Source organism: Muscardinus avellanarius, assembly GCF_963383645.1.
Source record: "Muscardinus avellanarius genome assembly, chromosome: 1".
Classification (NCBI taxonomy): domain Eukaryota; kingdom Metazoa; phylum Chordata; class Mammalia; order Rodentia; family Gliridae; genus Muscardinus; species Muscardinus avellanarius.
Genome location: NC_137786.1, coordinates 150,150,835 through 150,165,449, shown reverse-complemented (window position 1 = coordinate 150,165,449; position 14,615 = coordinate 150,150,835). Strand labels below are relative to the sequence as shown.

General features: G+C 34.0%; 1 protein-coding gene across 2 annotated transcripts in view; it reads left to right on the top strand.

Annotated features, from left to right (window-relative positions):
* DYNC2H1 (dynein cytoplasmic 2 heavy chain 1) overlaps window positions 1–14,615 on the top strand; it is a gene marked incomplete at both ends in the record, with an annotated part of 293,921 nt that overhangs the window by 242,859 nt on the left and 36,447 nt on the right. For both annotated transcript variants that reach the window (XM_080694845.1, XM_080694844.1), the window contains 2 exons: window positions 3,502–3,711; window positions 13,692–13,781. In XM_080694845.1, the coding sequence (XP_080550971.1) occupies window positions 3,502–3,711; window positions 13,692–13,781 (300 nt within the window). The remainder of the gene's footprint in view (window positions 1–3,501; window positions 3,712–13,691; window positions 13,782–14,615) is intronic.

The window sequence follows — 14,615 nt, the reverse complement described above, 5'->3', positions numbered from 1 at the left end:
ACTTTCTTTTAGTTATTATTTTTCCAGATATGTTTTCATTCATTCATCCTTTTACCCTCAACTTTCTAAATACTTATTTTTATGGGTAACTTTTATAAAGAACTTATATCTCAGTTTTGTTTGATCATTAACTGGAACATTTAGACTATATTAACTTGGACTAATATATGTTATCATGCTGTTTTATGTTTTTCTTTATTTCTTTCCTGGACTTTCCTTGAACTGATTATTTTCTCTCATATTTTATCTGATTTTTTAGTTATATGAATTTTGTACTTTTAAAATGGTTATCCTATATATTATGTATACTTACTTGAGGAATAATGCATTTATTTACTGAAAAAAATTAATGAGAAATCTGTGATCCAAAATATCTTATGTTCACATTCAGGATGAAATGAATAAAGCTTTAAAAAGCCCTTCATTTAAAAAATAACTTTTAATACATTTTTTTTCAAAGCTTGTGGTTGCACTTGGGTGTATGAGATGTTTTAATATTTTATTCAACATTTTTAGAATGCATGAGGTATTTTAATATTTTATTTAACATTTTTGTATGTGTTTCTAAGTAGCATGGTATTATAAATAAAAGCTGTTAAATTCTTCAGGCATATACAGTTAGCAAGTAATTTATATTTCACAGAAAACTTCCTTTGTCTTAGTGCTTCTATTCTTCTGAACTTTCTTTTAGAAAGATGTAATAGCTTTTGATATTAACCTCTGTGCAGCAGATATTTTTAAATATTCTCTTAATTCCATCTTTCAGCATTGGATTATTTCAGGGGGAGTGTATAAAAATTATACAGAATAGTGAAATTCATTGTGGCATATTCGTACATGCATTATATAATCTGATCAACTTCAATTCCCAGCAACTTCCCAGCTTGATCTAGTTGCCTAAAATTTTGCCTTCTATTTCATCTCTTCAACACATTATTTCTTCTATGTGCTATGGGGGTAGAATCCAAAGGTGCTCTACCAATTAAGCTATTATCAGCAGCCCTTCTATTTTTTAATTGTGAGATAGACTCACTAAGTTGTATGGTCTATAACCAGAATTTTATTGCTCAGTTGATTTAGGTTAGAGGTTTGCTAAATATTATTTATTGTATGATCTGGTACAAATAGTTAATTCTAATCAAGTTTTAATATTAGCCTCCCCCCTCCTGGATTCAGTTGTGAAAACGTTGCCATTTTTTTTTTTTTTTTCGGTTTCAGGGATAGAACCCAGGCCCATTGTACCTCCAAGCTAAACTCCCAGCCCTAGTTTTTAGTCTTTTCATTTTTGAAACAGAGTCTCACTGAGTAGCAAAGGGCCTCATTAAGTAGCTCTCATTAAGTAGCTGAGGCTGTCCTTGAACCGCAATCCTCCGATCCTCTGTCTCAGCCTCCCAATGCTAAAGGAGCGCCAGGACACCCAGCCTGCCAATTATTTATTTAAATAACAAATTCCGTAATTATACTGAATCTCAAAAATTACTTAAACAGTGTTTATATTGTTATAGTAGTAATAGAAAAAATGTTCACATTTAAGCCTAAATTTGTTTTTAGGAATGATTATATACTAATATAATTTATTTAATGGTAATAGCCATGGTAGATTATTGTTATTAAATTATTATGCTAAATGGGCCAAACAGGATGCTTTAATAGCTATTCAATGCTATTGTAGGCCATCTGAATGTGGTAACCAGTGAAACAAAGAGGAAGAATCTTTAGGTTTTAAGAATACACAGAGAAAATTGGGATAACCTATAAAATTTAAGAGAACAGAGCATCCCAAATTTGTGTCTCTTTTTTTTTTTTTTTGTGGTGGTACTGGGGTTCCTGGAAGCCCTTCTATATCCGGGCTACACTCCCAGACCTATTTTTCTATTTTTGGAAACAGGGTCTCTTAAGCCAGCGCGGCTGGCTTCGAACCTGTGAGATCCTCCTGTCTCCGCCTCTCAAGCATGGGGATTACAAGCGTGCGCCCCCACGCCTGGCCCAAATTTGTCACTTGACAGTTCACTGACCCTTTTTTTTTTTTTTTTTTTGCAGTACTGGGGGAGGAAACTAACTCAAGGGCATTCTACCTCCAAACTATACCCCCAGCCCTAATTTTTAGTCCTTTTTATGTTTGAAACAGAGTCTCCCTGAGTTGCAAAGGGCCTCACTAAGTAGTAACTGAGGCTGTCTGCAAACTGTGGTCCTCTGGTCTCTGCCTCCTGAATGCTGGGATTACAGGCGTGCCACCATACTGGGCTCACTGACACCTTAGAATATTTTGGTTTTTTAAAAAAATTTCATATAATCATTTGGTGTAGTTGAACTGACAGTTACTGTTGTGACCTTCTGAGTTTCATCATTGAAACAGTCCCCCAAGCAGACCACAGAATTATTTTGTTATAAAAACAATTATTGATACATCCTATTTAATATCTAAATTGAATATGCTACCAGATAGATAGGAATGAAGCTTATGTATTATCTATTATCATGTGTAATCAATAAATTAATACTCTTAAAAATAGGATTGCAAAAACTAAATAAAAATAGAATTGCGCCGGGCGTGGTGGCGCACGCTTGTAATCCCCGCGCTTGGGAGGCAGAGACAGGAGGATCGCGCAGGTTCGAAGCCAGCCGCACGTGCTGGCTTAGGAGACCCTGTTTCCAAATAAAAAATGTAAAAAAAGTAGGTCTGGGAGTGTAGCCCGGAGGTAGAAGGGCTTCCAGGAACCCCAGTACCACCACCAAAAAAAAAAAAAAATAGAATTGCTTGAGTTATTCTTAAAAAACTGAGAAACCCTCATATTTTATTTTATTATTTGAAAGCAGTGTCTTACTAAGTTGCTCACAGGCTCTTAAATTGCTGAGGCTGGCTTCAGACCTGTGATCCTCCTGTCAACCCTCTGAGTACTGTGATTATAAGTGTGCGCCACCACAGCCAACTGATCTTGTGTCTAATTTTGAACGTATGTATTTAAGCCAGGTGGCACTGCTGTCCTGCTCTCTACCTTAGCCTACAGGGAGCCATTATTTTCACTTTCTCCCTCATATTACTGACTGTTGTTTCTCATTGTGATTCCCCATTACCATTCTCAATTCCCACCCCCATATACAACTTTAAATGATGGTGAACTCTAGAATTTTGATTTTTTTGTAGAAAAACCTTGTAAATTCTTCTACTCATAAACTTTATTACAACAGAATAAAATGTATTCGTTTTTTTGTTTTTTTTTTTTTTTTTGGTACTGGGGATGCATACAGGGGCATTCTACCTCTGAGCTACACCTCCAGCCCTATTTTTTATTCTTTATCTTGAAACCGGGTCTCACTGAGTTGCAAGGGGTCTCACTAAGTAGCCGAGGCTGCCCTTGAACCACGATCCTCCGGTCTCAGCCTCCCCTCCCAAATGCTGGGATTACAAGTGTGAGCCACCACACCCGGCTAAAAGTTTTAGTATTTTAATATATCAATTACTGGTATTACTGTTCAGTAAATATTATGTTTCTCTTTTAGAATTCAAACCTGATTCATCAGAAAGTGACTCCTCCAAATGATCGACAAAGATCTCCAATATTAGCATTCATCATTCTAGAACAATTCAATGCCATTCGTTTAGTACAAAGTGTTCATCAGTCTCTTGCTGCTCTCAGCAAGGTGATCAGAGGAACTACCTTACTAAGCTCAGAAGTACAAAAATTGGCAAGCGCTTTATTAAACCAAAAGGTAAGTCAGTACTAATTATATTTACTTTTTTTTCATTCGTTTAGCTTTTATTTCATACGAACATTTGCCAGAATCTGGTCTTTAATAACAGAATACTGAAGTAGAAATTAATCGATTGATGCAGCTCAAAAGTGGTAGTAGCTAGCATTAAATCAGCCTGATGCAAGAGCTTATGATTGTCATTAGTAGGTTGGCTTGTTACCTATCTCCGCATTGCATGCATCATGAAATATGTGTTGATTTCACTTGTGACACCCTACCAACCTAAGTCCATCAGAAAGAAACACCTGTTTCCTACTAACTCAAGCCAAAATCTTAGGATTCGCTTTGATACAAACAAGTTGGGTTTTATGTTGTATCTCTTTCTTTCCCTCCCTCCCTCCCTCCCTCCCTCCCTTTCCTCTCTCTCTCTCTCTCTCTCTCTCTCTCTCTCTCTCTCTCTCTCTCTCTCTCTCTTGTGGTACTGGGGATGGAACCCAGGGGCATTCTACCTCTGAGCAACACCCCCAGGCCTATATTTTATTCATTTTTTAATATTTCAGTTCTTTATTTTTTCAAGGTGTTTATTTTTTATTTTTATGTGGATCATATTGAAAATAGCATACATTCAGACTGTGCTTGGTACCCTCTCCCACCCCCCCACTTTCCCTTCCCCTCTCCCAACAATAAGAGTCCAGGTTAACCATGCTACATTCATACTTTAACACATATTTGAATCTAGCTCCTCCATTAATCAACCTCAGCCTTCTTCGTCTCCTACCCTTGCATTTCAGCTTTGCTGAGGTTTCCCCTCCATTATTTAGAGTCCCTCTGGTATCCCCAATACTCCCTAGTTTGGGAATTTTATTATTTATTTTTTAAACAGGATCTCACTGAATTGCAAAGGGCCTCACTAAGTAGTAGATGACGATGGCCATGAACCCGGGTCCTCCTGTCTCAGCCTCCCAAATGCTGGGATTACAAGCGTGAGCCACCACATCAGCTGTTTGCCTATTTCTATATTTATTCTGTGTGCAGGATGTGCAAAGCTCTCACAGACTAGGGCTTCAGCCAAATGCCTGTTCCAGGAGCTGGGGATGATTTCTTCTATAACACATGTTCTAAGATTAAGGGAAACATAAACTACTGAGTAGCTTATACTAGAATATGTTTAACAGAGGGAGAGGAAAATCAACAATACCCTTACTAAAAAGCTGAACCATTTTAAATGATAGTAAAATCCATGTACTTTAGATAAATTGGATATAAACAAAAATATATAATCCATCCTCCATAGATTATGTTTTAGCTATTTGAAGAATATAAATATTATAGAACTTGATATCTGGAAGATTTCACTAGGACCATATTAGAATTAAGAGTTATGTTTCTTCCCTGATATTTATATTCATTATAAGAAACTTCTAATGGTCAATCTAAATTATCTTTTGTTGAAATATAAAAAGATTCTTTCTGGAACTTTCCATATCACTAACATTATAAAGATATCTAGTATTTTTCCACATATACAGAAAAGAACTCTTTCAGCATCCTTGTATTCCTTTTTTATCTTGGAAAAAAATCTGTTTTGCATTGTACACTGAATTTAAATAGCTTTTTTAAAAATATAGATTAGAATTTCTGTTAATCAATGGTGATCATCAAAATACTGTAGTATTGCATTGTACCCCAGATTATAACTAACTTTTATTTAATTTGAAGTAGAAATATGTTCAGTAATGAAAAATCCTTGACACAGGGAAGGAACCAGTAAGAAATGGTTCTAATGACTAAGAACATTATATTAATTAACTAATTTAAAAAACATAATAATATAATGAATGATACCACTTATGGTCATCACAGTTGTACTGTGAGGAACTTGAGGAAGAGTGGTGTTAAATAATTTAACCAGATAGAATTAAGATTTGAATCTGGACAAATCCTTCAACCATAATAAATGTAGATGGTTTAAATTTTTGTCTTTCTTTAAAATCCTGCTATATGCTCCTTAAGGGCAAAATGTACAATACAAATTAGTGGCTGGTGAATTAAAAAGAAGAATATGATGATATAAGAACCTGACTTTTATAGAATAGAACAGTAAGTCTAGTAGGATAAGTACCAAAAAAATAGAGTAAAATTAAAGATGGATCAGATTTTTTCACTTTTTTATTGGTGAATTATGATTTTATATCATAGTGGGGTTCATTATTACAGACTTGTACATGCACATAAATGATTTATTTAATTTAATTCTTTAGTACCTCCCCTTTTCTTCCCCTTCCATCTCCCTGATCCTCTTCATATACTCTACAGGACTTCTATTTTCATAAGAATCCTCACTTCCTGTCTACTTTTTTTCTCTCTCTAGCTTCCATATATAAGAAAAAGCATACAGCCTTTAATTTTCAATCTGGCTTATTTTGATTAACACAATGCTCTCCAATTCCATCTATTTTCTTGCAATGACATAATTTTCTTTGTGAATGAATAAAATTCTGCTGTGTGAGTGATCCATAACACATACATCACGCTTTATTCATCTGTTGAAAGACATTTGATTCTATAATTTGGCTATTATAAATTGTGTTGCTATAAACATGGGTATGAATGTACCACTATAGTATGCTGACATTAATTATTTGGGATAAACATTGAGGAGTGGTACAGATGGTTCATATGGTGGTTTCATTTAAAGTTTAAGGAACCTCCATGGTGATTTCCATAGTAATATACAATCCCACCAACACTGTACACTTGTTCTTTTTCCTCCAAATCCTTGCCAACATTTATTGTGATTTTTATTCTTGATGACTACCATTTAAACTAAAGCAAGATGAAATTTCATTGGAGTTTTTCTTTGTATTTCCTTGATTGCTTAAGATGTTGAACATTTTTTCTATATTTGTTGGCCATTTGTACTTCTTTCAAGAGGTACAAATTAGTTCATTTTTGCAGTTCTTGATTGGATTATTTGGTTTTGGGTGCCAAGTTTTTCAAATTCCTTGTATATTTTAGATATTAATTCTAGATTAGAAGAGTAGTAGAGTAGCAGTTTCCTGGGTGTGGTGGTGCACGCTTGTAATTCTAGCATTCTGGAGGCTGAGACGGGAAGGATCATGGTTTGTGGACAGCCTCAGCTACTACTTAGTGAGACCATTTGCAACTCAGTGAGACCCCGTTTCAAAATAAAGAATAAAAAATAAGGGCTGGGGGTGTTGATTGGAGGTAGAAAGCCCCTGGGTTCTATCCCCAGTACAAAAAAATAAAAAAGGAGTAGTTGGCAGAGCTTTTCTTCATTCCTTCGGCTCTGTCTTCATGCTCTTGTTTCCTTTGCTGTCCAGAAGCTTTTTAATTTGATATCTTATTTATTAATTCTTGGTATATTCCCTGTGTTTTAGGAGTCCTATTGAGAAAGTCTTTACCTGTGCCTGTATGTCGGTGTGTTCATCGTATGTTTTCTTTTAGCATTTGTAAGGTTTCTGCTCAAATTCTTTCATCTTTGATCTATTTTGAGTTGACTGGTACAGGTGATAGACTGGTATTTACTTTCATTCTTCTACCTATGGATCCAATTTTCTCTGAACCAGTTGTTTAAATGGATGTCTCTTAATGTATGTGTTTTGCAGCTTTGTCAAGGATTTGGTGATTGTGTCTGTACAGGATGGACTGTTTTCTATTCCATTGTTTTTTAAGTCTGTTTTTATCTACCACTGTTTTTTATTACCATAGCTTAGTAGCGTAGGTTAAAATTGGGTACTATGATGACTCCAGCATTGCCTTTTTTTCCTTAGAATTGTTTTGGCTATTTTGAGCCTATTATTCTTCCATACAAATTTTAGGAGTGCTTTCCTAATTTTGCAAAGAATGTCATTAGTACTTCAGGTCACATTTGGAAATATGTCCATTTGAACAATATTAATTCTGTTTATTCACAAACATAGGGGAATCTTCTCTAGATTCAATTCTAAGGTATTTAAGAAAATATTAATTTAGATTAAATATCTTTGCATGCTATAATCCTAGTACTTCTGTCTCAGGTTAGAGGCCAAGCACGTGGTAACTTTGTGAGACCTTGTTTCAAAATTAAAAAAAAAAAAAAATAGAAAGGACTGGAGATGTATCTCAAGAGTAGAACATCCTAGGATTCAATCACTAGTACCACTAAAGGAATGGAAGGGAGAGAACGGGGGAAGGACGAAGGGAAAAAGGAAAGAAAGAAAAGGGGAAAAAAGAAAAAAATAATACAATAGAGCAAAAATGGCTAAGAATGTGGCCTCTGGAGTATGTTGGCCTGCTTGATTCCTAGTCTGACACTTCATAGCTCTTTAGCCTTGGGCAGGTTATATAAACATCTCTAGACTGCTACCCTCATTTGTACAATGAGGATAATAATGGTACCTACTTGATGAGATGTTTTGATTAAATTATGGGTAAAGTCCTTGACACATTTAAGTATCCTATATATCTCAGCCTTTTTTGATATTGTTGCTCTGGGAGAGTTTCGTTATGAACAGAATAGGTTATGGAGCATTTAGGAGATAACAAAGTGAGTTTGTGGAAGTACAGATACCAGGTATGCCACTGACGAGTCATCTCAGTATGAGGTCATTAATAGCCTAGAATAGGATATTTCAAGGGGGTTCTAGGTGTTCTTAACATAAAAATATAAACTGTTGTAAAACAGTTTCTTATTTTCCTTCTACTGCTAACCATCTGGGTGACTTTTGACATGAGCACCTGATAAAAATTAATAGCTTTCAATCATTTTCTATGATTGTTATATAGTATGGCTTACAATAGATCATTTTGAAAGATAAAGAACTAAATGCCTTAATAGTATGCAATTCTTTTCTTGATGAAGATCAAAACATTTTAATAAGGGGTCATACATTTTTAAATTATTTTTCCCAGAACCATTAAATCTGCTAAGTATTTCATTATTTGGAATAGCAAAAGTCATAACAATGGAACTAGATGGCTTATTTCTTGATTAAAATGTGTTTATATAGAATCTAGAAAATCTCTATACAATTTATTAAATATTCTATATTATACTTTAAGCCTTAGAACATATCACTATTATTTATGGAGATTTTATTTCATTTATTATTTCCATGGAAATGAATTCATTAAAATTATTTTAAAGAGCCAGGTATGGCGCCACACGCTTATAATCCCCACTCTTGGGAGGTGATGACAGGAGGATCACGCAGGTTTGAAGCCAGCTGTGCTGGCTTAGGAGACCCTACAAAAAAGTACCATACAAAAAAGAAATGTATCATAGATAACATTTTTGGAAATAGTTTAGAATTGGTACAACTCAATGAGACTAGGCTGACTTAACACCAAGACAAGATCAACAAAATCAGATCAACTACCAGATGTTTACTTTCTAATGCATTTTAACAAAAAATTGAGGTTTTAAAATACTATCCCATTTATTTTGAAATATAAATTTAATTTTTATTACATTTGAGTGTGACAAGTTTTATGTTATATAATATGATTTAATGTAATTTATGAAACAATTGGTACTTAACATTTTCTTTAATGTACCTGATTGGAGTAGGAATCTTCCTAGAAATAATTTTGATTTTTTTTTTATTTCCTTGATAGTTTCTGGTGATATATTAAAACTTTTTAAAATAATAAAACAATATTCAAAATTTGTCTATTAATGAAAACATCATTATAACATACTATTTTTCTTTTTTTACATGTTAGAACATAGGTCTTTAAAAACATATTTCCAAATCACTGGTTTTTAAATTATTTTTGGATCAGTGTCCTTTAAAAATTAAAAGATGTACTCTTTTAAAATATGCCTGTACTACACCAGGGGTGGTGGCGCACGCTTGTAATCCCCATGCTTGGGAGACAGGAGGGTCGCGCAGGTTCGAAGCGAGTCTCTCTGGCTTAAGAGACCCTGTTTCCAAATAAAATATAAAATAGGTCTGGGAGTGTAGCCCAGAGGTAGAAGTACTTCCAGGAACCCCAGTATCACCAAAATAATAATAATAATAATAATAATAATAATAATAATAATAATGTGCCTGTACATATAAATACAGAGATTTATTATATAATTTTAGGATGAGTAAGAGCTAAAATCTCCTCTGCTTCACTGGATTTTCCTTTTACTCCTTTCTTTGCCATGGGCTGCTTTATAGCAGTGGTTCTCAAAGTTTATAAAGTGTGTGCATATCTTGAGGGTGAATATATTGTCAGTACTTTTTGTTTATATTTTAAGTTTACCCTACACAAGTTCAAATACTACTTAGAGCTCAAAAAGAATGTATATTTAATTAGAAATACATGCAAGATTTTTAAAGATACATGCATACAAACACACAAAGCTAAATTAATTATTGTAATCTGGTTGTGCTTCAATTAATAACAGGCTTTAGTTTCAAAGATACAACAAACTAATCGCCTACACTCAAGTTCTTTTCTTTCACCTGAGTTAACTGATTAATTGCTTTAATGCCCAGATAGTTCCTGGCATATGTTGATAATCCCTCATACAATGATGACCTAAGCAATTCCTATTAAGGCATTATACTTTTTGTATAATTATATATTGTATCAATTATATATTTATATATTTTATATAATTATATATAATATCTATATATTTATATGTATTTATATAATTATAATTATATGGTTATATATTATATTTATATATAATTATATAAAAATATATTTCGTATCAATTATAGCTTAAATAAATTATAGACAAAATGTCAATGTGTTGATTTTGTTGTCTTGTTTGGGCTCATTTAACATATTTAGTGTAGTAAATTATGGAATTCAAAACTCATTAGTTTTATTTATGATAATTAAGATCAAATTTTAGTATAAATCCTCAGAGACTGTTTAATTATATATATATATATATATATATATATATATATATATTACTTTCTACCAATTATTTTAAGCCAACATACCTATACTTAGAAATCACAATGTGATATTGGTCTAAATCAGTGTAATACAGAAATAATCCCCAAATTTTAAACTCCACAAATATAAAAGCATATAAATCCATTATTGAACATTATCTTGATAAATTCTACTTAAATATAAATTCAATGTTTTTATTAGATTAAAATTATAGATTATCATTTTACTTTCTAAATGTAATTGATATTAAACTATTTTCAGAGCTGGTCATCACTTTAAGCATTTTAGTGTGTTCAGGTATACAAATATAACATGCTACAAATGGCTAACAGCCTGTTAAAGCCCTCAAATATTATGGTATTTCAATCTGTCTCTTTGTATTTCTAACAATGTTTGCATTAGGTAATCATATGCATATATTTAAGACTTTTTCTTTTCGAATTGATCCCTTTATTATTAAGTGGTGAATGTCTTTGTCTTTTCCTTACAGTTTCGACTTAGTCTCTTTTGTCTAAGTTTTATTTCTATTTTCATACTAAACATTTTTCCAGCTCTTCACTGCAAGTCCAGCTCTTCACTGCAAGTCTACCTGTGTTTGTGTCAATGACGTGAGATTCTTATAGGTAGCATATTATTGGGTTTGTTTTTTATTCTTTCAGCCAGTCTAAATCTTTTAATTGGAGAATATTATTGGCAGATAACAAAATGACAGACACTATCTTTAAATTCTTTCTGTCGGTTTTACATAGTTTGTTCTTTCTCTTGTTCATGTATTTGTTGTTTGGTGATTTTTTATTAGTTTTGATTCCTTTCTCATTCTCTTATGTATCTATCTCTCCTATTAGCAATGTCTGCACTTTTGTGTTTTTTTATGGTTATATTTATTCTCCTTTTACTTTTAGGCAGAATTACCTTAAGCACTTCTTATAGAGCTGGTCTGGTGGTAATGAATTGTCTCCATTTTGACTTGTATTAGAAGTTATAACCTTCTAAGATTTAACCACATATCTTTTCAAGATAAGTCTCTCTCAACCTCAAATTTTTGTGACTCATTAGATTAACTGAAGCCCTCTTGTTTAACAGAGAGGATCTCCAAGGCATGCCCTTAAATGTTCTTATAATACTTTCATCTGTCTTAGATTTTTAGCCTTTTAGGTTTTGACTAGTATTCTCCTAAAAGGTTGTTTTTATGTTTTCACTTACACTCTCCCAAACGTCCTTCCAGCTTTTTCCCACCAAGCAGTTGCAAATCCAAAGCTATGGATTTTGTTAAGGCAGTATTCCACTTCTAGGTATTAAGATCTATCAGGTTAATCTTACTGTAGAAAGCATCTTACAAACTTAAAACCATATTTTTTTGTGTGTGTGTGGTACTGGGGTTCCTGGAAGCCCTTCTACCTCCGGGCTATACTACCAGACCTATTTTATACTTTTTAAATTTAGAAACAGGGTCTCTTAAGCCAGCGCGGCTGACTTCGAACCTGCGTGATCCTCCTGTCTCCGCCTCCCAAGTGCGGGGATTACAAGCGTGCGCCACCACGCCCGGCAAACCATATATTCTTTTTAAACACTTATTTTTAGCTTGCAAATTTGAAATTTGTATATGGCTTTGTAGAAAAAACTTGTTTAATCCACACAACCCATTGATATGACTGGTAAGTCTTCACCTGACTAGAGCTGGGAGCCTCTGTTGAGGCTTTCCAAAGAACATTTGGACTTCAAAAAAGATAACTGGGTTCCAAGGTAGAAAGTCTCAAAAGACAGGAAATAGAAGCAACCAGTTTCTCATAGCCTTGATCTGGAAACTTCCACTGTATTCTTTTGGCCTGAGGAGCCATTGCACCAATATTTAAGGAGAGTAACACATACCTCAAGTCTCAATGGAAGTATCAAATTTTTTGAAATAATGTGTTACAGTCTCTATGTCTGTCTTAATTTCAAAGAATAATTCTAACATTTATCTACCATATTTCTAAGAAGGCTCATTTTATTTTAATTATTTAATTAGATGTGTGTGTGTGTGTGTGTGTGTGTGTGTGTGTGTGTGTGTGTGTGTGTGCTGGGATTGAACTCAGGGTAATTACACCTATGGGTTATACCCCCAGTTCTTTTATTTTTTTGTTTTGAAACAGGGTCTGACTAGTTGCTTAGTCTGGTCTCAAACCTACAATCCTCCTGTCTCAGCCTTCCAAGTACTGGGATACAAGCATATCCTATCACATTTGTCTAAGATTAGATATTTTTAAAGGTTCTTTTCTGCTCTAAGTTTTGTAAAATCTAGGAACTTCTCACAGTTGAAAGGTATATCATAGCGAATATGAATTTACAAAATACTTACGAGTTAAAGTAGTTATTAATGGAGAATGTCAGCTAATAATTCAGATGTCAGAGCCAGACGTGGTGGTGCACACGTGAAATCCCAGCATTCAGGAGGCTGAGACCGGAGGATTGTGGTTCACGGACAGCCTCAGCTACTTAGGGAGGCCCGCTGCAACTTAGTGAGACCCTGTTTCAAAATAAAGAATAAAAAATAGGGCAAGGGGTATAGCTTGGAGGTCAAATGCCCCTGGGTTCCATCCCCAGACCCGAAAAAAAAAGAAAAAGAATTCAGATGTTAGAAACATACTTTTGTATGGCAGCTATCCTTAAAATGATTTTATTTTTAAATTCAGTTATTACCACACTTTATTTTCTCTTGATACTTTCTACACACATCACTCATTTATTTTTATCTTTACCACTGAAATTTTTTGAGATTTAATTTTGTTTTATTGCACACCACTGTTGCAATAAAATATAGTTGACTGCTTTCTAAATGTCAGTTTGAGTCATTTATTCTTCCAAGAATGAATTAATGTTTCTTTAAAAGGGTCATTTTAATGTAAAAAAATCTCTATAATAACTTTTTTAAAGAAACATTCATTCATTCTGTCTGTATTATTTAATTTTAATGACATATATCCTAATGAAATGAATTCATCATATGATCGTAAGTTATGCCAAAATTTTCCCAGTCACACTAATGTAAAGTCTTTCATATGTAATACTGCACATGTAAACGTATTTTTGCCCTTTTAACATTTCAGTGTCCTCTCACATGGCAGAGCAAGTGGGAAGGCCCAGAAGATCCCTTACAATACCTTAGAGGTCTCGTAGCGCGTGCCCTTGCAATACAGGTAAGACACTGAATTGTGTGACCACTGTGTTATAGACAGTCATCTTTAATGCTTACTGTGGCATTTTATAATTTTTAAGAATTAAGGAAAACTTATAATTGTTAAGAGAAAATTATTTTAAAATACATGGATCACAGAAATGGTAAATAAATTTATAACTGTGATTATTTTACTTTTGGGATTATTCCTTCCCCTACAGAAAATTGCTTTTTTTTTGTGGTACTGAGTTTCCTGGAAGCCATTCTACCTCTGGGCTACACTCCCAGACCTATTTTATATTTTTGAAACAGGGTCTCTTACGCCAGCATGGCTGGCTTCGAACCTGCGCGATCCTCCTGTCTCCGCCTCCCAAGCGCGGGGATTACAAGCGTGCACCACCACGCCCGGCCAGAAAACTGCTTTAAATTTCATTTTTAGCATTTACTTTTTTAAAAAAATGTATTGGTGCATTGTAATCCTACATTATTATGAGTTACAGGATGGCAGAGGTGTCCATGCACACTCCACTCATTTAGCCCTTTTCCAATTCCCACCCCATTCCCTCCCCCCTTCCTCTTCCTGTGGGCTTAGTGATTAACCTTGATATATTTGTGAATGTATATCATTAAAATGTTTCCCTCTTCCCCCCTCCCATCTCCCTCCATTAGGTCACCTTCTTAAATTATTTTTTCTTCCAAATTGGTGATGTTTCTTCAGAATTAGCCAGTCAGCTAACTGCAGAAAATTGAATACAATAAAAATTAGTATGGAGGGAGAAAAGGTTTAAGGGATAGTAAATTGTACCCGTTTGATAGGGCATCGTCTCAATACCTTCTTTATTCACCTATTTTACCT